This window comes from Panulirus ornatus, chromosome 41, assembly GCF_036320965.1.
Source record: "Panulirus ornatus isolate Po-2019 chromosome 41, ASM3632096v1, whole genome shotgun sequence".
NCBI classification, from domain to species: domain Eukaryota; kingdom Metazoa; phylum Arthropoda; class Malacostraca; order Decapoda; family Palinuridae; genus Panulirus; species Panulirus ornatus.
In genome coordinates this window covers 2,525,701-2,553,299 of record NC_092264.1, presented here as the reverse complement: position 1 = coordinate 2,553,299, position 27,599 = coordinate 2,525,701, and the positions used below count along the sequence as shown (strand labels likewise).

At 44.8% G+C, this 27,599-nt stretch overlaps 1 protein-coding gene across 1 annotated transcript; it reads left to right on the top strand.

Annotated features, from left to right (window-relative positions):
- The first annotated feature begins 732 nt into the window (after window positions 1-732).
- On the top strand, window positions 733-26,481 carry LOC139761758 (sialin-like). Its single transcript, XM_071686193.1, is given in 11 exon segments — window positions 733-860; window positions 3,319-3,576; window positions 4,621-4,984; window positions 8,325-8,558; window positions 14,236-14,323; window positions 14,463-14,680; window positions 19,775-19,924; window positions 20,877-21,009; window positions 21,363-21,448; window positions 21,450-21,605; window positions 23,884-26,481. Coding segments are annotated over 11 exon segments (2,388 nt in total). The 3' UTR covers window positions 24,457-26,481.
- Window positions 26,482-27,599: the final 1,118 nt, after the last annotated feature.

The window sequence follows — 27,599 nt, the reverse complement described above, 5'->3', positions numbered from 1 at the left end:
CATCAACAGTTTGAATGATTTTTTTTTTTTTCACATTCGTCATTGTAATTTCAAGTTTGTCTGCATGAACACCTGGAATATGGAATGCTTGTTTGTGGTGTCTCCTGGAATTCGAAGTTTCTTTGCGTTAACATATGAAATATCAACTATTTGTAGTGGTGCCTGGAATTTCAAGTTTATCTGCTTTAATACCGGGAATCTGAACCGTTTCTTTCGAGTGACACCTGGAAGTCGAAGCTTGTTTGCTTAACCACCTGCGATTCGATTCGATTGTTTTCACTTGTCTGGAATGCGGTCAGCTTATTTACATCAGTATCCGCAACTTAATGCATTTGTTTACATAAGTTCAGGGTCATTTTCCTGAAGCTTTAACATGAAGTAGCATCTTACGCTAGTTATGAATATGGATAGAGAATTGAAAAGCAATAGATACAACTGCTACAACTAGCGATAATAAAAATTATGATAACATTAAAGATGTCGTTACCAAGGAGGTTTTCCATTTTTATACAATTCTCAACACCAGAGTTTCCCTAAAGGCCACTTCCAGAAGTCGTCTGTCTGGCGATGCTTTCCGACGCGACTCTGCTAAGTTTTCCTCACTACCCCAGCGTCGATTCCTGTCTCCGTCTCAGGCTATGTTAATCATTGGCTACGAATATGAAGAGGACAGACCTTAAACTGGCACTGTGATCCCAAACCTCCTACCCTATCCCACACCACCTGGGGGTTATGGAGAACCAGATGGTTCTTAAGATCTACGGCCAGCTGGCCTCAAGATGTAAAACCAAGTGGCTGAAGCTGTACAGCCAGCTGTCAAAGGACGTATTAGGAGGTAAACTTAGGGGCGTTAGAGCCAGGTGAATTAAGGTACAAGAGCCAGCTGAGCTGAGGTATAAAGTTAACTGAATCAAGGCATATAGCAAGCTTGAATAAGGTACACAACCAGCTAAACTAAGGTATAGTGCCAGCTGAACTAAGGTATAGAGCCAGCTGGACTAAGGTATAGTGCCAGCTGAACAAGACTGCAAATGCTGGTAAAGATGTCGTGTACACACACACAAACGCGCACATACAACTGTTGTCATAGCACCTCTGCCAACATCCCTGTGCCGTCATGTCTGCCATTGTTCGAGAGCCAATCATCTTCAGTAATCTTGAACTGACCAAAATTACGTGAAAATAAGCCATAGTGAGCAGAGAGAGAGAGGGAGAGAGGAATCAGTTCGAGAGGAAAACTTGGCATTTCCAGTTTTTACATTCCTGATTAGATCATTGGTAACGAAATAATTCCTCCTTCGAATGACATAACTGCTCTTAATCATTCCTCTTGGATAGTGCTGTCTTGTGGTTATGATATGAATCTTTAACGTGAGCCTAATATGACCTTGTCAAAGATGGATAACCTGCACAGGGGCCGACGTGCCCTCTGTCATCCGTCTTTCCCATGGACTCCCATCTAACACCAGTGCATGGCCTAGCTACCTAACCTCCCTAGTTTTTTATTGATTTATTTTCTTATGTTAGCTGAGACGGCTCGGGCCGCTGAGGCCCCAATCAAGGCCATCCCATTAACTCTATATATATATATATATATATATATATATATATATATATATATATATATATATATATATATATATATATATATATATATATATATATATATACATATATATATATATACATATATATATATATATATATATATATATATATATATATATATATATATATATATATATATATATATATATATATATACACCCTAGCCTAAGCCAGGTAGCCATTTCATCAACCCAACTCCTAGGGATGGGTGAACAACTGGATTTGATTGTGGACCCACTGCCGTAACCAGGATTCGAACTCAATTGGACAGGCTGGCACCTACTTTTCTTGACCCCAGCCCATGGAATAGTTAGGGGGTGACCTTACCCCCCCCTCCAAGTGTATGACCTCGTCTGCCGTGGTGCAGCTTACAAGCTCTTCTGCACCCCCCCGGGCTGGAACCCTGCACCATCCAGGAGTAAGGTTCCATCCATCTGGATTCCAGGCACCACAAGCCTGGAGAGGGATGGATTCAGAAGGGCTGACGAAGCTCAGGCTAAGGTCACAAAACTCGACGCGCGCGCGCAGAGATACCCCCCCTCTCTCTCTCTCTCCCCTTCCCCCCCGTGCAGTGCAAATAGGTATTCCCACACAAAAAAAATCAAGATAACAGAATTGAGGAAGCTGAGTTATAGGAAAAGGGTAAGAGGCCTTCAATTTGTCCACCATGGAAGAGAGGAGAGTGAGGGGTGACCTGATCACTGCCTTTAAGTTTTTTAAATCAGCTTCATGATGTACATAGTGTACAGTTCTTCGACAGATGTAATATAATGAGAGGATGTAGCATGATATGAAGCTAGAAACCTTCAAAAAAAAATGATGAATAAGGGTGATGGATGATGTAAAACTCTTATAATATAAGAGTAGTGGATGATAGGATGTATTACCACAGTATAGAAGTGGTGGATGATGGAAAGTATTGTCATAGTATAAGAGTGGTGGATGATGGGAAGTATTATTATAGTATGAGAGTGGTGGATGATGGGAAGTATTAGCATAGTATGAGAGTGGTGGATGTATGTAATAACAAGGAAGGTTCAAGTGATGGGGCGCTACGGGTGTAGCAGTCCCTCCCCGTACTGTACACTAGGTAATTACAATAAAAGATAACGAACCATAACTGTTGGGTTTCGCTGTAAGGCATTGGTGGCCAAAAGTGATGGCGTCTGTCGACCTGATGATGAAACATGGCCTAAAGGAGGTAGAGAATGTAAAGATATCTCGCTCTATCTCATTTATGTGGAGATGGGAGGTGTGAGAGATGTATCAGGTCTGCTTTGTTTTGACCAACAGAGGGTAAACTCTCGTATGGCTGAGAGAGAGAGAGAGAGAGAGAGAGAGAGAGAGAGAGAGAGAGAGAGAGAGAGAGAGAGAGAGAGAGAGAGAGAGAGAGAGAGAGAGAGAGAGTCTTGTTTCTATGCTGGAATAAGATTTCGCGTTCCGACGACCCCATCATGGTATTCGCGCACCTCTGGTGATGACAGTTCAAAATGTTATTGCATCCTAAAGCCCAGTAATGGCGCCACACACACACACATACACACAAAAAGCCTCAGTCTCAAAGCTGTTGTCCTCGATATACCGAACTTTGCAATACTTTTTCACTGACTGCAGTCTTCGGTAAATATATTGAAGAATGCATTTTGTATCTTCCTATATGATACAACTACATGAACTTTCCACAACCTCACACGCCTCTATCTGCCACAGTGGTGGTGCTGTGGTGTTAAAAGACATCTACATGGCTAAAGCCGCCCTACAACGTAGTAAATGTGGATCGCGTGGCTCATTTTTCCATTCGAGTACCTGGGTTGGATCCCAACGCGGACCGGACCCTCCTGCAACAGGTTTGGGCTCCCATCAGCCACCTCCCTCGTCTCCGCTGCAGCTCTCACAGCTCGAGGACACTTCGAAACCTCGCCTCAGAAAAGCTTTAGGGATGATGATACGTGACAGGAGGCAGCGGGGGTAATCTGAGTCTATCCACATCACGTTTTCTAAAAGATTAACAAAATCTTACAGGCTACGAATCCGTTACAAACGAGTTAACCCTTAGACAGCAGACACCTCTTGGGGCTAGTTTTTAGGAAGCGAAGCTGAATCAAATCTCACTCCTTAAAAAAAAGAGAGAAAAAAAATCAGCGCACGGCGCGTCCTGATGTGGTTAGAACACTAAAATTTCCTTTTTTTTTTTGAAGACGAAAGAAACACCGTCGTGTTTGAAAATGCAACGAGATCGTTCACAACCAGGAACGACTAAGTCAAAGACCAAGACTTCTGGTGACGATTTGAGAAGGCTGAAACTCTGATCTCTGGGCCACTTACGAAGACAAGTGCAACTTTGTGCACGGAGGGGAGGGCTATGAAACACCGCCACTAGAATTTAAAGCTGCCATAAATACGTACAGTGAGGGAAAGCTCACACGTGCTATCAGTCTAGGTTAAAGACTGACTGCCCCGCTCACTATCGGGCCACTCGCACAAGTTCGAGAACTCGCCACACCAATGGCTGACAGACTGCACCTGATCAGTCAGGGTGAGGAAGGTGTGCACGTGGCGGTACAAGCTACAGCCTGAAACAACCTGACTGGTCCTAGGTCGAGCAGTGGAGGCACAGAGGCATCCGAGACCCGCGCAGGTCACAGTCAAAGCTTCAAGGGATGAGGGGTAGACGTCTGTGTCTTTTTTGACTGGTCGGCAGGGAGATCGCCTCCACTCATAATCTGTTGTACCCTGTATCACCCTAGCAGTGTCATCTGTGTTGCCAGCACCCCTTTCCTGTACCCCTGTCACTCCGTCATGTGTTACCCTGGCTAGTGCTGTATATCAGCGCGACGTAAATACTTCCCCTCATGGCACAAACCATGATTTTTTTTACCCTTTCCCCAAGTCCTGAGACATGGGGTCATGACGACCTTATCACGTCGCCAAGACCATAACTTGTCACGACCCGTACCACGGTTGTCCAGTCTATACCGGATGTTCGTTCTAAATACTATACCATGCGTTGCCAATACCCTTGCCATACGTCCTCACCCTCCCCTGCGAATCCGTTGCCACAGCCCTTAACCACATCTCTCTTTCTCTTCCCACAGGATGTTTTCCGGTGCGGTACCTGGTGGCTATGCTGGCTTTCCTTGGCATCATGTGCAACTACCTCCTGCGGGTGAACATCACCTTCACCATCGTGGCGATGGTGAAGTACGACGTCAACGCCCTCACCAACCACAACACCACCCTCAGCCCTACACTGAACGCAACCGTCAACGGCACCCTGTACAGCGATGTCGGCAGGGAGGCTCTGGAGGGCCAGGCAGACCTCGCAAAAGATGTCTGCCCTGCGCCTCATGACCATTCCCAGCCACTCACCTCCTATGTTAGTAGCGGACATGTCTCGTGTTGGTGTTAGTTTTACCAGTGCCACTGTGGGTGTAGGTAGGACGTGCCACTGTAAGGTGTGGGTAGGACGTGCCACTGTAGTGTGTAAGAAGGATGTGCCACTGTGGGTGTAGGTAGGACGTGCCACTGTAAGGTGCAGGTAGGACGTGCCACTGTGGGTGTAGGTAGGACGTGCCACTGTAGTGTGTAAGAAGGACGTGCCACTGTGGGTGTAGGTAGGACGTGCCACTGTAGTGTGTAAGAAGGACGTGCCACTGTAGTGTGTAAGAAGGACGTGCCACTGTAGTGTGTAAGAAGGACGTGCCCCGTGCATAAACTTGGGCATGACAAGTTGGTAATAAAACAGATACTCAGAAATATACGAAAAAGAAAAAGACCAAGACACAGACCACGAATGTATAAGCAAACAGGTTTAAACAAACTGGTAGGTATCACACACACACACACACACACACACACACACACACACACACACACACACACACACACACACATTAACAAGGGTGATACGTCCACCACAGAAAGAGATACGAGACGAGGCTTCAAAGCACAAATGGATTATATCTCTTGTAATTCACACCGGGAAGAATCGGGCAAGGTAGGAGAGAGAGAGAGAGAGAGAGAGAGAGAGAGAGAGAGAGAGAGAGAGAGAGAGAGAGAGAGAGAGAGAGAGAGAGAGAGAGAGAGACTTATCTTGGTATGATATGACTGAGGTGACGGTCACAATAATAATATTAGTGATAACTAAATTGCTGATGATAGTGAAGGTGATAAAGATAATGAGTGATAAAGAAAATGGTGATATATATGCGCAAGTCACGGTGGCGATAATAGCGATAATCATAAAAAATGGTGATGGGAGTGAAGAAGGTGACAGCGGGTGTGATGATGATGATGAAAGCGGGATAAACCGTCACGATAGTGATGATGGTGACCACAACGGTAGCTACGATGACGGTGATGAAAATGACTGGCAAAATCCGCGTTCGAAAAAGAACTGATCATTCTGAAAACAGCGATGACAATTGTGACATTTGGGGCTTACCAAGATAATACGGGTGATCATGAGCATAATAGTGACACTACAGAATGATAATGATGATAATGATGGCTAGTGATAGAGGTGACGATACTGATAATGACAGAAATGAACATGATGGAAACCCGTCGTGATAGTGACAGCAGTAAGAACGACATGCTGATAGTGAAGATGTCATCTAATGGCAGTGAACGACACAGCTTCTATAGTGATGATAGTGATAATGTAAAGAAAATGATGATCCTGGCTATAGTGGTACGACAGTGATGGTCACAGTGAAAGTGACGATGATGGTGAGGAAGACGTGATGAATCATAGTGATGTTGATGATGACGTCAGTGAAAGTGATCAGTTAAGAGACGATAACAGTGATAATGGTACTTGAAGTTGATAACAGATTTCGGCTATGATGGTGACCTGACACTGATAATGATGTATGTAATGGTGAGAGCGATGGTGATGCATTAAAAGATGGTGATGTGACCTGTGTGTTAGCAATGCTGATAGTGGTGTTGGTAACGAACGCGATGATGATGATGATGGTTGTGGTGATAGTGAAAGAAACGAATATGAAGATGGTGATGTAAATAACCGTGAAAGTGAGGCAAGTCCCACGGTGATGGTGAAAATATTGGCAATGTTGACGATAGAGGAATATTATAGTAATAATGATAGTGACGATGATGGTGAAAGTCCACTTTAAGTCCGCAGAGACATTAACAACTGAATATCACCAAGAATCATATCAAAGACTTCGTTTCCCTTTGGTCAAATATCCTGACATCATCAGAGTGCACTTATAGCAGTAAGGTTAACGAAGCAACAAAGCAATGGGAAGCTTTGAAGAAAAGGAGAAAATGTAGTGTCCCAAAAGCTGTAAGAGAATGACGAATACCGATACAAATGAAGAGAATGAATGAGGATTTCTTCCAGCTTCACCTACAGGGAAGACATGTACCTCATATATTTCTAGTATCATATTTAGATTCATATTAATGTTATTGCCATATGCTTTCTCTACACGGTGGCGCTATGTAAACAAACGTTCTATCAAGAAGAACGTTTTGAAACAGTACGTGGAAGTTTATAGATATTCATATAAACTGGTCTCTCTTCTGGAAAGCAGACGACCCTAACGATTATAATGCTTCCAGGAAAACACAGAGAAGAACATAAAGTATTACGTGTCGTTATCAAAAGATATGTAAATTTCCAGACATATCTTCCGTTTTACGTCATCCACCTCCACAGTATTTCTTCATTTACCCGCTGCTTGCCAGCTCGCTTGCTCTCGAGCTGTTTAGAACCACAAGATTGAACACGGTATACTAAGTACAACCTCAGTAGTGTAAAATAATGTTCTAAAATATACGTATAAATATTAGCATTTGCCAAGAATTACGATACAATTTGATCCCTGATGATAATGACAAAAATGTAGGTAATGATAATGGAGGTAATGATGATGACAACACTGAGGGAATTGTGTTATAAAGAGGATGGTAAATGATTATGATTATAGGTCACGTCAATTAGAGTGATACGTGCTAGCAATATTCTAGCTATGTACAAGACACTAATTATAATCACGCGGGTGTCTGATGAAGATTTTCCTGTTGCCGTAGATGGCGCCACTTTGTATACTCATGATAGCACTTTACCGGTAACAAAGGAAAGAGAGTTTTCCCCCCGATAACAATAGTGATAACAGGAGGAATTTACAACAACAGCTCTGAAGATACCCGCAGTATTAATCATATACCTCACAGGTGACACGGCTCAAGCAGGAGCGTAGACTAGCTTGAACACTCATGTTATGAAGGCCAAGGGTGTTATGAGTGAGACGTGTTGTGCTCCTCACAGCCACGGGGGTTTCAAAGTCTTGCCTCGCTCATGGTATGGTTCATTCCTCTGGCCTTAGATCTATCGACTGCCGGGGTCATGAATGGCCTTGTTTGCTCATGTAATACAGTGATATTGTTTAAATAATCTGCAGTGACATTTCTTGTAAACACTTCGACGATAATTACAGCTGCTGCATTCAATTCTGACTCGATCTTAATATTGTTCGAAGCTCCTCAGTCCTGTACAATGCCTGAAATTCTTTTCCGAACATTATAACTGTTTTGCTCAAGCAGCCTTGAAATACCCAGGCGAGGTGTGAGCTGCTCTTATTATCGCCTTAACTACACTGACGTAGTTTTCCATTGTTACTTACCTCTGCTGCAGTGGTCAGCGTACTTAACGAGGCTATTTTTTTCCTCTCCTCCTCCGTCAGAGTGGTGACCTGCCGTGGGATGAGTGGACGCAGGGGTTGGTCAACGGAGCGTTCTTTTACGGCAACATATGGACACAGCTGCCCGGTGGTCGAGTGGCGGAGATGTGGGGTCCACGGCGGGTGTTGGGTGGCTCCCTCCTCTCTGCTGCTCTTCTTACCCTCCTCCAGCCAGTCGCTGCTAAAGCTTCCTATATCCTGCTCATCCTGATCAGGATCCTGGTGGGCTTTTCCCTGGTAAGTCTTCGTCGACTCACGACCACGGTCCTATACTGCCCTGGATATTCAAAGACGTGTGTCTCTCATATCCTTACTATCTATTCATATATATTCTTTCAACTTCTGGAACATGCACTGACAAGATATGTAGATTTCTGAGCTCTTAATTCGTATTTCATAAAAGAATGGCTTTATCTTCCCCCTCTCCATTCCTTAACTCAACTTGAAGTAATGCACACACGTGCATACATTTACTTGGGAGTAACCTGCATGTTCAGGGAAGAACAGAGAACAGTTGGCATGCCCCCCTGGCCTTTCAGATGCTCGTGAATATGTAGGCGGAAGTCCTGTTTAAAGACTTGAAAAACAGGATACGCTTACAAACCCATCAATACCACGGATGATATGATGTTGGAGTAGCGTTTCACACACGAAGTGGGTATCTTGTTTGTTCCCTATAGCGAGGATAGGAATTTTCTTCCATACACATTACAGTTTAGACTTGGTTAGATAAGGTTAGGTCAAGCTCGGGGAATGACCCTTTTCAGCTAACCGGTGACGGGTCGAACGCACGAAACTACATCAACTTCCTTGAAGATAAAATTGGCGACATGTACCGATCCGTCTTCTCCATGTGTGTACATTCCGTTTACCTGTACATGCTACTGGTAGGGAGAGTGAAGGTCTAGAATATACGTTCTTCACAGGTGATGTGAAGAGGAAATGGCTATGTCAAGACGGCAACACCAGCCAAGTCTGGCCCACCAGCCCAGTGCGGCAACACCAGCCTAGATGCGGCAACATCAGCCTAGTAGAGCAGACCAGTCTAGCGCGGCAACACCAGCCTAGTAGAGCAGACCAGTCTAGCGCGGCAACACCAGCCTAGTAGAGCAGACCAGTCTAGCGCGGCAACACCAGCCTAGTAGAGCAGACCAGTCTAGCGCGGCAACACCTGACCAGTTCAAAAAACGTAATCATGAGGTTCTGGATAAAGCAGCGGAGTAAATCAGCCATTCCTACTCATAATCATTCATGAGCGTCTTCATGAAACCCTGAACAGTTAGGTGAAGGATAAAACAAACGTGTACATGATAAGGCCTTCAGTAACGAGAACAGACACACAAATGATATCAGCAAGAAACAAGTGTTTTTCACCGGCCGACCACAGCATAACGGAACTACAATGGCTTAGAAATATACCGTCGGCAACAAGCACTTCCCTTATCAAACCAGATGCCATTTGTTTATGAAAGATTAAGAAATTAATGGACAGATACGCGGAAACAAGTGCACAGGTGAGTAAACAGGCTGTTCCTACATTAACCAATTGCAATGGTACACATCCATTTTCCTTTCTCACATCACAGCCGCAGTTATCTGGAAACACATTTCTCGACTTCGTTCTGTAAGTAAATGTATCAAATTGAATATAATCCCAAGATTCGGGTGAATTTTAGAAGTTTCTCTCCATTCTCCTCCTCCCATAGTGATAGCGGTCATTCCCTCTCTCTCTCAACACACCATCACGACACCTTAAACAGGATCTTCATTCGCTACCCACCTCGCTCCATTCGCCCTAATCTCGCGTTTCCCGAATGGCCCACCAAGTCCTCATCAGCTCCTCTCTTGCCCCATCTTCTCCTCACCCAATTTGTCTCTACGAGCGTAACGCACCCATATCCCTATCGTAAAACATAACATCAACATCTAACCCAGTCTCTGTCTCTCTCCATATTCCCCCGACGCATAATCCACAACGACCAGTCTCCTCGCACGTCCGTGGAGTTAGTTCTTTCAGCAACAGCAAACGACCAGATGGCTGGTCGCCACCGGTCCCGCTCGCAGGAGCTGTGTTGTTGGGGGTGTTAACGGTGGAGACCTTGTGTGCGCGTGCGTGTCATCACTACTATTCTTACGTTATGGGCAGTCTCACACACGCGTTGTATCCCTGTTTCTTAATCTCGTATATTCACCAAGCCTTAAATACTGCGTATATACACACAAATAAGGCACACTCCAGCTGGCACGCCAGGTACACACGCATCGACCAGCCCCAATAAGGGAGGATGAACGGCTGAGTTGACTGTGAGCCGGCTGGCTCCCCTGTCCGGGATTCCAACCCGCAACCGTTAAGATTCGGGTGATTGCAGGATCTGTCCGGCTATCCTATTAACCACTTTCGACTCCACGGATGAAAAATGATCAATTGCAGATCACAACAGTTAATCTATGGCTCTCTGGGAACGCATGCTTAAGGGTACATCTCATATTATGCAGCGGTGGCCACACGTCTGCTGGCCACCTCAGTTGTGGCCAGGGAGACGCCGCTGGTGAAGACGAACTCGAACTTCACTTAAATTTCAGCTTAAGTCAAGCACGAGTCGTGGGGCTTCGTCCATTCCAAACGCTGTATATATTTCTAAAAGGAAAATTACTATCTCAGTTCTATTTCAACATGCGGAGTAGGTTCATGTCTTCATTTCACAACAGAGTATTATTGGCGGCCTCCGCATGACGTCAGCCATCATCGTTATTTGCCAATCTGGAACCTTTACTGCAAAATGTAATCCTTAGAAAACGGGCAAATGGAGGCTGGCGGTACGTATTTCTCTGATAAATATATTGCCATTATCGGGAATAGCTTAGTGGGGCGGCCATACTCCTAACTCAGGGGCGACGACTTGCTCAACTTACTGATATTACAGTGGTGACTTATAGACTGAGCCTTCACAGAAATGAATATGTCAAATACCGGGAATATGCAAGGGAAAAATATGCATATGTATACACATGATATGCAACTGTCTGTGCCCATGTAAAGCTGGGTGCTTCCCTCGTGTCGTAGAAGGTGACTACAGGGGACGGGGGCGGGAGGCTGGAATACCTCCCCTCCTTATATTTTTAACTTTCTAAAAGGGGAAACAGAAGAAGGAGTCACGCGGGGAGTGCTCATCCTCCTCGAAGGCTCAGATTGGGGTGTCTAAATGTGTGTGGATGTAACCAAGATGAGAAAAAAAGGAGGTATAGGTAGTATGTTTGAGGCAAGGAACCTGGGTGTTTTGGCTCTGAGTGAAACGAAGCTCAAGGGCAAAGGGAAAGAGTGGTTTGGGAATGTTTTGGGAGTAGAGTCAGGGGTTGGTGAGAGGACAAGAGCAAGGGAAGGAGTAGCACTACTCCTGAAACAGGAGTTATGGGAGTATGTGATAGGGTTTAAGAAAGTAAACTCTAGACTGATATGGGCAAAACTGGAAGTGGATGGAGAGAGATGGGTGATTATTGGTGCCTATACACCTGGTCATGAAAAGAAAGATCATGAGAGGCAAGTGTTTTGGGAGCAGCTGAGTGACTGTGTTAGCAGCTTTGATGCACGAGACTGGGTTTTAGTGATGGGTGATTTGAATGCAAAAGTGAGTGATGTGGCAGTTAAGGGTGAAGGGGGCTCAAGGGGAATCAATAACAAGAAGTGATGAAGTGAGAAGGAGATACAGAGAGTATTTTGAGCGTCTGTTGAATGTGTTTGATTATAGAGTGGCAGATATAGGGTATTTTGGTCGAGGTGGTGTGTGAATTGAAAGGGTCAGGGAGAATTGTTTGGTAAACAGAGAAGAGGTAGTGAAAGCTTTGCGGAAGATGAAAGCCGGCAAGGCAGCGGGTTTGGATGGTATTGCAGTGGAATTTATTAAAAAAGGGGGTGACTGTGTTGTTGATTGGTTGGTAAGGATATTCACTGTATGTATGGTTCATGGTGAAGTGCCTGAGCATTGGCGGAGTGCATGCATAGTGCCACTGTACAAAGGCAAAGGGGATAAAGGTGAATGTTCAAATTCCAGAGGTATAAGTTTGTTGAGTATTCATGGGAAATTATATGGGAGGGTGTTGAGTGAGAGGTTAAAGGCGTGCACAGAGCACCAGATTGGGGAAGAGCAGTGTGGTTTTAGAAGTGGCAGAGGAAGTGTGGATCAGGTGTTTGCTTTGAAGAACGTAAGTGAGAAATACTTAGAAAAACAGATGGATTTGTATGTAGCATTTATGGATCTGAAGAAGGCATATGATAGGGTCGATAGAGATGCTTTGTGGAAGGTATTAAGAGTCTATGAGGAGGGAGGTAAGTTGCTAGAAAAAGTGAAGAGTTTTTACCAAGGATGTAAGGAAGAGAGGAAAGTGATTGGTTCCCAGTGAATATCGGTTTGCGGCAGGGGTGCGTGATGTCTCCATGGTTGTTTAATTCTTTTTATGGATGGGGTGGTTAGGGAGGTGAATACAAGAGTTTTGGGGAGAGGGGCAAGTATGTAGTCTGTTGTGGATGAGAGGGCTTGGGAAGTGAGTCAGTTGTTCGCTGATGATACAGTGCTGGTGTCTGATTCGGGTGAAAGACTGCAGAAGTTGGTGACTGAGTTTGGGAAAGTGTGTGAAAGAAGAAAGTTGCGAGTAAATGTAAGAGCAAGGTTATTAGGTTCAGAAGGGTTGAGGGACAAGTTAATTGGGAGGTAAGTTTGAATGGAGAAAAACTGGAGGAAGTGAAGTGTTTTAGATATCTGGGAGTGGATTTAGCAGCGGATGGAACCATGGAAGCGGAAGTGAGTCACAGGGGGTGGGGGTCGAAGGTTCTGGGAGCGTTGAAGAATGTGTAGAAGGCGAGAACGTTATCTCGGAGAGCAAAACTGGGTATGTTTGAAGGAATAGTGGTTCCAACAATGTTATATGGTTGCGAGGCATGGGCTATAGATAGGGTTGTGAGGAGGAGAGTGGATGTATTGGAATTGAAATGTTTGAGGATAATATATGATGTACGGTTCAATCTACTGACAGGACGTCGACCCCGGTATACCACATCGTTCCAATTCGCTCTATTTCTTGCACGCTTTTCATCCTCCTGTATGTTCAGGCCCCGATCGCTCAAAATCTTTTTCACTCCATCCTTCCACCTCTAATTAGGTCTCCCATTTCTCCTCGTTCCCTCCACCTCTGACGCATCTTTCCTCTTTGTCAATCTTTCCTCACTCATTCTCTCTATGTGACCAAACCATTTCAATACACTCTCTTCTGCTCTCTCCACCACACTCTTTTTACTACCACACATCTCTGTTACCCTTTCATTACTTACTCGATCAAACACCTCATACCACATATTGTCCTCAAACATTTCATTTCCAACACAGCCACCCTCCCCCGCACAACCCTATGCATAGCCCATGCTTCGCAACCATATAACATATATCTCTCCGAGATAACGTTCTCGCCTTCCACACATTCTTCAACGCTCGCAAAACCTTCGCCCCCTCCTAAATACTAAGAATACATTTATACATGTCCAATTAAAAAACATACTGAGATACTACTACTGCTATCAATAATAATAATAATAATAATAATAATAATAATAATATTAATATTTATAATAATAATAATGATAATAATAAAAGTTTTAGTTGTAAAAAGCGCGAGCTGGGCTTCCATTGCTGCAATCATGTTTTCCCAATATGACCAACAAAACAGACTAACAAATCTCCAATTCAGTAAACAAAACACTATATTTATGCACTGCTGTTGCACGAATGATATATGTAATAGTCACACCAATATATTCAGGTGCAGCATGCATATTTCTTGCCTTACTTAACCAAATATTCATAAGTTAAACTGGAATAGTGTTTGAATGTTGCTCGGGTGTGTACAGTGGAGGAATCTTTTCCAGGGTGTGACGTCGCCATCCATCCAAGTGCTGATCTCTGGCTGGGCGCCGCCTATGGAACGCTCTACACTCTCCTCTCTCATCTACGCAGGTACTGACCGCCTCTGGCAATCCACCTGGGAGTGTTTATTAGATGTGGGGATCTTGCATGTTAGTGGTATTACAGTAGGAGGAGCTTCCCCCCTCCCCTTCAGAGGAGATTCTCATCTCTCCTTCCTTCCCATTGATAGGAGCTCCGGCGGGAACCCTAGTGGCCTTCCCTGTGTCGGCGTTCATCATCGAGGTGATGGGTTGGGAGGCGGTGTTCTACCTGCAGGGGCTGCTGACGCTGGCTTGGTGCATGGTCTGGTTCTTCGTGATGACAGACACGCCCGAGAACTTCCGCTGGATCTCCCACCAGGAGAAGCACTACATCACCTCCTCCATCGGCAACAGCAAGAGTAAAAAGGTTCGTGAGTGTGGGTGTGTGTGTGTGTGTGTGTGTGTGTGTGTGTGTGTGTGTGTGTGTGTGGGTGGGTGCAAGGCACTCGGATGAGTCCGTAACTACAGTTTAGTGTATCATAGGGACTGGTCTACTTTCGTGTTCCGTTTCTGCTTAAAAAAACAAAACTTTTCCTTCTTCTTGGAGGAATACATTGCTACCTACCAACCCTAAGAAGGCTGACCGTTCTGACCTCTCTAACTATCGTCTCATCTACCATTTCCAGAGCCTTTGAATCCCTCCTCAATTACCATATCCTTTAAACACTTCGATAATCGCAGTCTTCTCTCTGATCAACTGTATGGCGAGATCCACCGGTGATATTCTTTCCTATCATATTAATGTCTGGTCATCAACCCTGAAGCTAATGATCGTCGTTTATGATAGTTAAACTGCTAATCTGTGAGTTATTACTGTTTAGCCTTCCGATGACTCGTTGTCATTTATGACTGTCACACTCCTTCAACTGACCCCTGACGACAAGGGTAAATACACATGACTAAAGTGTGGTAGTGCACGACGTCTTATCCTTCCATCATTGTCGGGCTACACGTATTTCATATACTTAAAGTAACATGTCGAGCAATCATACCCGAGGCTCGTACCGTCGAGATCAGGGGTCGTACCGTTGCGCTCGAGAGTCGTACTATCGAACTCAAGTTTTGTACCGTCGTGTTCAAAGCGGTGTAGCGTCGTGTTCAGTGGTGTTCAAAATAAATTAAATCAATTTTTGTCTTTAGGAACACTTGTTATGCATATTCGCCAAATTACAAATGTGAAAGCAACACAATGTAACAATGTATCATTTGCTTTGTACCAAACAAACAAGTTTTTAGGGTGTATGTTGCATCGGTAAATTTTGTAAGAGCTACCCCTCTAAAAACATCCTTCGTTTTCTGAAATTCGCTTTTACCAGCTTCCGTTTTCTTGAGAATGAACTCACCAAATTTATCAGTAACTATAGAATAATAGGTTACACGTTGACAATTAAATAAAACGGATAAATCGATAAGATTTATTTAAAAATGGGTTAAACTGAGCTAAGGAATGTCGAAGAAAATTAAATGAATTGATCTTATTCAGTCTGGAGAGCGATAATATATTTGCGGAGTTAACTTTTACTTTTAAAGTTTAACTATTCTAATTAAAGTTTACCGATTGCGCTGAAGGCATTTTAAATAAAGGTAAATCTTGAGCATCATCTCTCTCTGTCTCTCTCTCTCTCTCTCTCTCTCTCTCTCTCTATATATATATATATATATATATATATATATATATATATACACACACACACTACACTTTGTCGCTTTCTCCCGCGTTAGCGACTTAGCGCAAGAAAACAAGACGAGAAAATGGCCCAACTCACCCACATACACATGTATATACATACACGTTCACACACGCACATATACATACCTATAAATTTCAACGTATATACACATATAGACATAAACATATATACATATTCATACTTGCTGCCTTCATCCTTTCTGTCACCACCCCGCCACACATGGAATAGCACCCCCCACCCCCCCCCCAACGCGCGCGCGAGGTAGCGCTAGGGAAGGACAACAAAGGCCACAACCAGGCCCCACAAAACTTTCCATGGTTTACACCAGACGTTTCACATGCCCTAGTTCAATTCATTGACAGCACGTCGACCCGGGTATACCACATCGTTCCAATTCACTCTATTCCTTGCACGCCTTTCACACTCCTGTATGTTTAGGCCCCGATCGCTCAAAATCTTTTTCACTCCACCCTTCCACCTCCAATTTGGTCTCCCACTTCTCGTTCCCTCCACTTCTGACACATATATCCTCTTTGTTAATCTTTCCTCATCCTCTTCCGCACAACTCTATCTATAGCCCATGCCTCGCAACCATACGACATTGCTGGAACCACTTTTCCTTCAAACAAACCCATTTTTGCTTTCCGACATAACGTTCTCGCCTTCTATATATTCTTCAACGCCCACAGAACCTTCGCCCCCTCCCCCACCCTGTGACTCACTTGAGCTTCCATGGTACCATCCACTGCTACGTCCACTCCCAGATATCTAAAACACTTCACTTCCTCCAATTTTTCTCCATTCAAACTTACTTCCCAATTAACTTGTCCCTCAACCCTACTGGACCTAATAACCTTGCTCTTATTCTCATTTACTCTCAACTTTCTTTTTCCACACACTTTACCCAACTCAGTCACTAACCTCTGTAGTTTCTCACCCGAATCAGCCACCAGCGCTGTATCATCAGCGAACAGCAACTGACTCACTTCCCAAGCTCTCTCATCCACAACAGACTGCATACTTGCCACTCTCTCCAAAACTCTCGCAGTCACCTCCCAAACCACTCCATCCATAAACAAATTAAACAACCATGGAGACATCACGCACCCCTGCCGCAAATTGGGAACTAATCACTTTCCTCTCTTCCTACTCGTACACATGCCTTACATCCTTGGTAAAATCTTTTCACTGCTTCTAACAACTTGCCTCCCACACCATATCCTCTTAATACCTTCCACAAAGCATCTCTATCGACACTATTATATGCCTTCTCCAGATCCATAAATGCTACATACAAATCCATCTGTTTTTCTAAGTATTTCTCACATACATTCTTCAAAGCAAACACCTGATCCACACATCCTCTACCACTTCTAAAACCACACTGCTTTTCCTCAATTTGATGCTCTGTACATGCCTTTACCCTCTCACTCAATACCTTCCCATATAATCTCCCATATATGCATGTACATAATGGAAGAGATATATGAAAATGACATCGAAATCATCGCTAAGATTCTAAATAAAAAAAGGAGATATACCCTCCATAGTGAAGTAAAGGAAAATCATGACGGAAACAACTTAAAAAAATAAAGCAAAACCTGACTTTTGAAACGAAGTCTTCACGAGTTTTGCTGATTCTTAAAATTAACTGTTTCCACTTGTATTACAATATCTTAATGACACATTCTTACACACACCCCGCCTTTGGAATAATTCTTGTCTAAGTATGTATTCCGCTTTCTTCAAAATCAACACCGCACGAATAATGCCGTTCTGCACACTAGTAAGAACAAAATCAAAGGACATGAATTTCGTCGATGTTCCTACGTTCGTTAGATTCACCGAGTCTCTAAAGTCAATCTCTCTCTACCAGCGGCGTTGAGGGCCAGCATGGACCCTGAGGCAAACAACTTCGAACCACCATTCCTCCTCTCTGAAAAGGGGAACAGCCAGGGGACGTTCTCAGCAGCCCTTTGTCATTTCTACCTTTTTGAGTATATGATAATAATATCCCAAATTGGAACAGGAACGCGCTCAGGAGGAAAACATAATGCGTGAGGTGTGGTATGTAGCCTTGAGGAAGTGAGGACGAGGGTGTTCTAATTCTGAAATATGACTTGGTTGGATAAAAAGATGGGGGAAGTAAGGCCCCAAGGCTGGCCTTCTACCCAGACTCTCATCGGGCCTTATAGCTCCACCAACAGACGTTATGAACAAACGCTACGTACACGAGTACAGACGAATGGAAAATCCTGGAGATGCTGTTTCATTACTGACCATACATCGACGGTCGCCCTTTTGGCATATGTTATACTACTAGCAAGCACGACCTTCGACCTGTACCTCCATTGCCTATGGGACCACGACCCCGGTGTTCTAGGCACCACGACCCTCCCCCAAGGCCCCATACCCTAGAAACAATGACTCTCGTCTTGTATTCTAGACACCACGTACCTTATTCTTACACTAGATGCCACGACCACCCTACCTTGTAACCTATACACGACGACCCCCTGCCTGTCCTGTACCAGTGACGCCACGACCTCCACCCTAGACATCGCAATCCTGGCCGCCGTCTCATCAGCCATGCATGGAAAACTAATGAACAAAAGAGTCGACTACCACAAGCGTTTAAAGGGCACGAGTGACTGCATCGATTTGCCTCCTACAATGGCCCCACCACGGGCGGTGTTTATGTTTCTTTACCTGTCTACAGTCACCCGTCCACTGTCTGTTATCATCTATTACCTGTCTACTCTCATCTGTTTGTTCTTACCTGTTCCCTGTCTACTGTCATCCGAGTGCTGTCTACCTTCCTACTACCAGTGATTTATATCAAGTTAGGAAATTCGACCAAGAATATATCTATCTAATATAACACTCGAGAAATCCGTTTAAGAAATTATTTTCAACCAAGACGAAGCTGTTTCTTCTGTGTGCTTTTGTGATCATGCATGATTAAGTAAGGAATTCGTACATACATCGGTGTGTGTGTGTGTAATTACCTAATTATACTATACTTTTCGCCCCTGGGGGCGTTATACATAAAAAAATATATACGGAAAGTGAGTTCTCTACTCATGCCTCTCCCACCCCTCCCTCCATCTTTTGAACTTCCTCTTACTATCATTCAACTTTTGAAAATCTGACTGTTGTCAGCATTTTCCTATTCAGAACTTATGCCAATCATCCACGACTACTATGATACTATCTTATCCATCACGTTTTTGCATAGTAGCTCTATCTTTGCATTTATCGTGAATCTGTTGACTGGACACGTCATAAAACTACTTAAAAACCTTAAAATGTTATAATCAACTCAACCCTTACTCCTCTTTGTTCCATTGTTGGCAAATCTATGGCTTCTAATCGCTCTCGGTAACTCGGCTTTCCTTTGGTATCATCTTTAGTTGCACTCCTCTGAACCTTCTCTATTAGTTCTATGTAACTCTTCAAGTGTGGTGGCCAAACGTATTCTAGTTTTGGTCTAATACACGACGTGGATAATCTGAGGAACATTTCCTTTATAGACGCAGTCAAGAGCAATTCTCCTACGCACCAACAGACCGGGGTCTCCTTCATGGTTCTCTTGAAGTGGGGCTCTGCTGGTAGGCTATTAACACCTGATTTCAGCGACAGACAGAGAGAGAGAGAGAGAGAGAGAGAGAGAGAGAGAGAGAGAGAGAGAGAGAGAGAGAGAGAGAGAGAGAGAGATCACCACACCACGCACTACCACTAACTCTGACCACGTACTGCAATGGTTTCAGGCTAGGAACATGCCGTGGAGGGCAGTGCTCACCTCGATGCCGGTGTGGGCCGTTGTGGTGGCCTCCGTGGGAAACAACTGGGGGTTCTACTCCCTCCTCTCCGCCGTGCCCCTGTATGCGAAGACCGTTTTACAACAGGACATCAAAACGGTCAGTATCTCAGCCTCAACTCAACACGGTGGAGGGTGTAGTCAGGTGCGTCCTTCAATGTACCATAAGCCTCTCTAATTAGGTCTCCTGTTCTCATAACATGAATAGAGGTGGGGAGACTGTACCCTAATTACTCTCCCGGACACAATGGAATATGTAATTACGCCTTCTAATTTACATGACATGAATAGAAGTTGACATATTGTACTCTCGTCACCAACCAGTACACGCTGGAGTACCACAAGGCTTTGTTCTCGTTCCTATCTGCTTTCATTCGCATGAACTGACCACCAATGGGCAGACACTGAAATACATCGATCTCTCGATCTCCAACAACACCAAATTCATACCTTATCATCCGGAAATGATGCTTTTTAACGTAAATATAATGTATAGTATGACCCATTTGCACATTTATCAGAGAACGTAAGCAGTGATGGGGTAGCTTACTGAGCATCGTGAATGATTACAAGTGACTACCCTCATCTAAGAAGCATGATATTCCAAACCAACGCCCTCCAAAGCACCATGATTCACCCCAGAGACCACCCACCAAAGCAACATCATTCATCCCAGAGACCACCCTCCAAAGCACCATGATTCATCCCAGAGGCCACCCTCCAAAGCACCATGATTCATCCAAGAGAACACCCTCCAAAGCACTAGGATTAATCTCACTCCCCACCCTTCCAAGCATCATAATTAATCCCACGAACCGCACTCCCAATCACCATCACACTCTAAGCATCGCAAATCATCCAACTCGTCACCCTTCCTTGACCGTAATAATCCCACTAAGCACTCGACCATTTCATAATCCCACTCACCACTCTCTCAGCGTCACATAATCCCATTCACCGCCCTCTTAACGCCACAATAATCCTACTCATGATAAGACATGATCTCAGTAATCCCAGTTTTGATGGCCTTATCCCAGCTAAGTCTCCCGCAGAACGCCAGCCTCTCTGGATTGCCGTACCTTGGGATGTGGGTAATGACGCTGGGCGCAGGCGTGGTCAGCGATTGGTTCCTACAGCGAGGATACGCGTCTACCGGGGCCGTCAGGAAAGCTTCGAATATACTGTGTGAGTCCGGGGGGGAGTTGGCAAGGGAGGGGAGAAGCATGGAGAGGGGGCGGACGGATGACAGGAGCGAGGATGGTGAAGGGGGAGGGAAGAGTAATAGATCAGGCAGGGAGAGCACCTTGGTCCTCTTCTGTTTGGGTGGGAAGTAATGGGTGCACAGAGATCGTCATTTCAACCAGCAGACCAAGGTGACAACATGGGAGCTGCAACAGGAGAGTATTTCTGTACTTCTTTTTCTCTATTCTGAGTTTTATGAGGCATTTTTGACGTCTTTGGACTTCGCCTTTTTTTTTCCAGGTTTTGGCTCTATATCCTCTGTGACAGTCATTGAGATTCCCTACCATACCCGACAGCTAACATCGGGCCGGCGCTGTGCCTACTGGGACTCATGTGGGTCGGGTGCCACGTGTGGGCCACGGTGGCGCTGCTCATGCTGGCCTATCACCATCCAGGGGGCCGTCTACTCCGCCCACTACGTCAATCCGCTCGACCTGTCGCCCAACTTCGCCGGGACGCTGTGTGGCATCACCAACACGCTGGCCAACATCCCGGGTTTCCTCGCCCCTATGACGAATGGCTTCTTCATCAACAACCAGGTAGGTTGCCGTTCACCAGGCAGGTCACAACCGCCGGGTAACCCCACCACCAGGTTGGTCAACGCCATCACCAGGCTGGGTAGTAGTAGCATCAGACAATATCACAATTTTGTAATCTAAGGAGGTGACTACCATTCGACGGTGGCTGGTTCCACTTGCCCGAATCGCACTTCCTTAGAAACACGTTACAGGCCTCCGCGAATCTTCCTCCTAAACCCGATGACATGTACCACTTCGGAAGTGACGTATAAAAACCCATAAATTACCGAAAAGAGCACACACCAGGGACGCTTGGCTCTCACACCACGCATCCGTTGACCACGCAAATCCTCAGGTGTGGGTCATGTTCTATACAGGACTCGGTGATCATTTAGGTAAGACGATTGAATAATTCACGAACAGTTGTAATGTGTAAATCAACATCTGACATTTCCTGATCACGACCACAGGTCTCCCTAGACGAGTCATGGAGGCATCTTGGATTTAAACAGAGAACTGCAAGCAAAGTGAGATATCAAACAAAGATAATCAAAAGATAATACTGCAATACGAAACTAAATGGCATGACAAGAACATAAACACTAAGACTGTTATGAATAGCAACGCAAAGGAAAGGAACTGATAAAGGATGATTACAGAAACAAACGATCAATTCATGTTAGAGCAGGAATGAATGAGACCTGAGTAGAGGTGGCTGGGTGGTTGAAGAACGGGAAGACTGAGCCGGCGGGGGCCTTCACCTCACACATGCCAAATGCTAATTTCCGACCAGGGTTCCTCGATTTCCGCTGCAACTCCCAGGAAGTTCCCCTGATAGAGCCTTTTGCACCTGGGGGTACGTCCCGCCTCGCCAGTTGTCTGTTGCTACTCAATGGTCGTGGTGTGAGGGTATATAAAAAGAGAGGAAGTCCTCTGGATGTGACGGAGGGAGATGGACTTGGGGTAGTCAAGGAAAGTGGAATCTGGCAGGTTATGAAAGAAGGACAGAGGTGAAGAGGTGAGGAGAAAGGAAGAAGCCGAAGTGAGAGAGAGAAAAGAACATATTAGGAGACGATAAAATAACATACAATTGACAGTAAAGGAAGGAGACTTGACGAGAGAGGGTGGATGGCGTTAATGTGATGCTGAAGACATGAGAGGTGGGTAAATCAAGACTGAAGACGTGAGGAGGAGAGGGAGAAGACATAATATACGTGAATAGGTGGGTGACGTGAGACTGAAGACGTGAGGAGGAGAGGGAGAAGACATCAAAGACATGAGGGGGTTGAGTGTGACGGGACACTGAAGACGTGAGGGGGGAGGGTGACAGCACGAAGGCTGGGTGGAAGATGGAAGGGAGAGGGAAGGTGGGAAGACTGATCAGGGCGGAGCAAGAAGTAAACATGTGTGCGAGGATAAGGCTTGCATTAGGCATGGTGGGAACAAGCAGCAGCAGAAGGCTGCGTAAAATGCAAGAAGATAAAAGTCAAGAACTACAAGGCAATGTTCCACTAAAGGCAATAAGAACTACAGGGAAATGTATCGGTAAAGGCGATAGCTACCAAAAACAGAAGAAAAAATCGAAAGAAAATAAAAAAGATTCATATTTCTATCCGATGCCATAGAAATTAGTGAAGAACATCCCTCCATTTCTTTACCTGTGTGCACTTTTTGCATCCCTATCTGTAAAAAAAATGCCCCCTCCCCCTCCAAAAAAAAAAAAAAAAAATCCATTATTTTGGCTTCTAGGGCACAGTTTTATACAGACTTACCAGTGTACTGGGGGTGTATCCGGAGAGAGAAAAAGACGCTTATGTCTAAGGGTGGCGAGTGTAAGTATATAAAAGCCGCTGGGGAGAAAAGGGAACAGAATTGCAAATAGTACTGGCAAAGCAGCTTAGTCAGTAGAGTAAATGCACGTGACCGGACGCAGAAGGTCCTGACCCTGCCACACCCACATGATGCGTGTGTGTTCTTAATACTGATCAGAGTTTTACATCTGCGTCTCTCCCTCCATTGGTCACCTCTTTATTTTCTACTGATTTTCAGAGTATATTTTTGCACTAGAAAATAACGTAACGCAACGAGAAGGTAAACTATATGCTACAGTGGATACACGGTACTGGCTCACTTAGCATATCTCTGTGGCTTCTGTTGTCTTCACCAAGTCTGGTCTTGTCTATATTCCTTCCCAGGTATAAACTATACCACGCTGACACTCTCACACACAGTCTCTCATCTATATTGAACCACCTGTCCCTTGAGCTCACAGTGTTCAGAGTTGCTCTTCTCTTAACAGCAAACGCTGACGCAGTGGAGGAAGGTGTTCGGCACTGCTGCAGCCCTCTACGTGCTCAACACTATATTCTACCTCATCTTCGCCTCTGGGGAGGAGCAGCCGTGGAACAATGTGCAGCCTGAGCACACTCAGGGCGGGGGTGAGGAAGGAGCTCCCGATAACCAAGACAAGACCTGCCATCAGAGGGAGGATAGCAACCACAACACGACGGAGTACCAGGAGGAGGCTGATAACCCCACCGGGGACAGGAATCACAACTCTGAAGTGAAGGGTCCTCACCGCCTTAAGAGTTACAGCGGCAACTGTAAGGAGAGTGTCACCCCCAGCGGCAAGACCAGCTGCTGCGTGAGGGAGGGGACTCAGGTCGAGGAGAAGTATAAGCAGATAGCGGATGATACTCAGCCAGTTAACTGCGTGAGTTATAGAAGTATCCACAGCGAGGATAGTCGCCACGAAGGTGAGATCTCGCATAGTGTGGACCAGAGGGAAGAGCGCCAGGATGTTGTAGCGCCAACAGAAGACGCTCAGGGGAAGAAGGGTTATGTCAATCCTGTGTTTTCCACTGAAGAGTAAAGCAGATCAGGTCAGTTTAGGAATCTCTTTTTGATTCATAATGTATATATTTATGGCTAAAGTTGAGGTCGGGCTAAGAATCCGACCATGTAAAAAAAAAATATATATATATATATAATGTAATATATATATGTACGTCCACAACGATATGGTTTCCGTTATTATAAGAATGTAAAGCTGAGGTGCCGCTTGCTGTCTAGCGGCCAACCTGGCGCAGCCCTGGGGTCCTCAGCCTGTGACAACCCGAGCAAGGCGTCCAACAACCACTTTGAGACTCGCAAACCTGATTTTGGGCAGAGCCCCAGATCTCCTTGGGTCGAACTTCTGTTTGTGCAGAGGTTCATCAAGCCTATGATCAATGTACATATCTAATAGGCTATTTCAATGTGTACTTTAAAAACTATCAGCCAGTCTAGAGACGACGGTATGCCTTTAATACAAGAGGAGTCTCTATTTGGGAAATAGGAGAGTGGCATAGTCTCGGGCGCGACATCTATGGAATAGACGTGTACGTGCTACAGATCTGTGTGTCACCGATGAGTGCCATGTGAGGGCTGCCACTAGAGACACTCCAGTAGGCCTGGATGCCTCAGCTGACAAGGCCACTCAACTGATGAGTAGGTCAGGCATGTGAGCCTGGAACACACTCTTGATCAGGCATGTGGGGCTGGAACACACTTTTGATGAGGCATGTGGGGCTGGAACACATTCCTAATGATGCATATGAGGCTGGAACACACTTTTGGCATCATTTGTATCGGACGGTGTATGGTCCAGACGAGGAGTTACTAAAGAATCGCGAGGGTCCCAGTGATTCGAAGCGTCTCAGTGTTTCGCGGTGCAAGAAAAAGAACCCTCTTGAACCAGCATGCACATCCACTCCGAGCAAGCACTACACTAAATTATCTACTCACATTATGAGGATGAGTTGATAGATGGTAAGGAGTCCAAACCTCTCCCTCCACCACACAACACTGCCGAAGTTCCTTAACGCAAACCCTGCCTGTAGTAACCAGTCTTATCATCATTGTTCTAAGTTGTGGTACAATGAATGCGGTAGACAGGAGTCTTTCATCTTGAATATTGCATGTCCTCTTCTGCAAACCTTCATATATTGAGGGTAATGATAACAAAAGATATATATTCAAAAGATTATTAACTCAAATTGTACATATCTTGATGATACATGTGTTGTCCCACTGCTGAAGAACTGTGGGCCACAATACTGGTAAACACTTAGAGCCACAAGACTGGTGAAAACAAACACTGAGAGCCACATTATTGGCGAAGACAAACACTGGTAACAACGACACTGGTGAAGACAAACACTGGGAACAACGACACTGGTGAAGACAAACACTGGGAACAACGATACTGGTGAAGAAAACACAGGACCACAGAACTGGTGAAGACAAACACTGAAGGCCACAACACTGAAGACAAACAATAGGAACAACATTGATGAAGACAAACACTAGGAGTCACAGCACTGGTGAAGACAAACACTGGGAGCCACAACACTGAAGACAAACAATGGGAGGCTCAACAATGGTGAAGATGCTTGACTTAAAATGGGGTGACGAAGGGTGCAAGGCTGACATTGCAATATACACTGATTTAAATGCAGGATGCGTCATACATTGGTCTTAATACTGGATGAGAGGGTACATTCGGAATACACATGAGAGTCGGGTTGATACTACCGCTACACAGTTCATCACATCATACAAACACAATACTAAGATGTAAGATTTCAAAACACAAGAAATTTTCTCACATAAATGTAAAAATGGAAGGTAATCTTATCTATCTATCACGCCACTCCTTATCTAATGGACGAATGTTATCAAATACAAAGTTTGAATAATGGACAGAGTTACAGATAAGAATGATAAGTAATCTTGCATGAGGTTGACACCTACCAGTGTGCTGGTTGCTAGAGGTGGCTGGTAGAGTAAGTTCCACCCACACAAGATCAGGGACCCCGGTACAAATCTTATCTGAAGTTCCAAAGCTGATTCCATGCCCTGTAAAGTGGATTATGAAAATAAATGAAAGTGATAAATATTCTTTGGTGTCAGTAATTCTCATAGAGCTTAAAAGAATCATCCTAAATGGGGGAGAGAGGAGAGAGAGAGAGAGAGAGAGAGAGAGAGAGAGAGAGAGAGAGAGAGAGAGAGAGAGAGAGAGAGAGAGAGAGAGAGAGAGATCTTTGTTGCAAAAATCATCTCCATCAACACAATTCATCATCAATATCATCAAAGACATAAATAGGATATACGCGGCTTCCTATGCTTTCTGTGAGAAAACGAGTCATTCGAAAATTGACCGTTATGACACCTGCTTTTTACTTACTCCTCCACCTGGGATAACGTTGTGGAGTTCTCTTCCTTCCTTCGTCTTTCCCTTCGGCTGTACACTTTCTGCCTTTATGAGAGCCATTTCTACAAACACCTGCGGATCCCCGATTAATTGCTATATTCTTTTTTCTTCCTCAAAGTCTTGCTCCAGGGGTGTGGGAAACTTCTAAGACTAACACAAAATCTTCCTCACGAAAAAAAAGGCATGACACAAAGACTTGTTGCTGGAGTGTCATGTAAATACTGATTCTGAGGGTTTAATACTGAGGATCTTGCTCCTTCGATCTGAACACAAACTTAATCCTGTGACGTAACCTCTCTATATGTTGCTCGTGAGAACTAAACACAGATTTACTCCCACGTCTTTACTCTACCTAAATCCTGCTCGAGAGGGAGCTTAATCGCTGGTGTGAGTAATACTGTGGAGTCCAGAAATACCCTCACCAGTGTGTCAAGAGATAATCCTGATCAGTTATTCGTTAAAGACGTCTTGACCTGTCCCTTCCTGATGGCCTCTCTCTCTCTCTCTCTCTCTGTCTCTCTCTCTCTGTCTGTCTGTCTGTCTGTCTCTCTCTCTCTCTCTCTCTCTCTCTCAGGAATCACAAGACTTATTCTTCATGCAGTAAGAACACCTTGGCCAGAACGACTGCAAGACGTGGACGTGTGTAATCAATTATGTATTTGTACTGTACGGGGATGGAGTTCTATACTGGATGGGCCCTGTACCGTGTGTGAGTGTGTGTGTGTGTGTGTGTGTGTGTGTGTACGTACAGTGGAACCTGG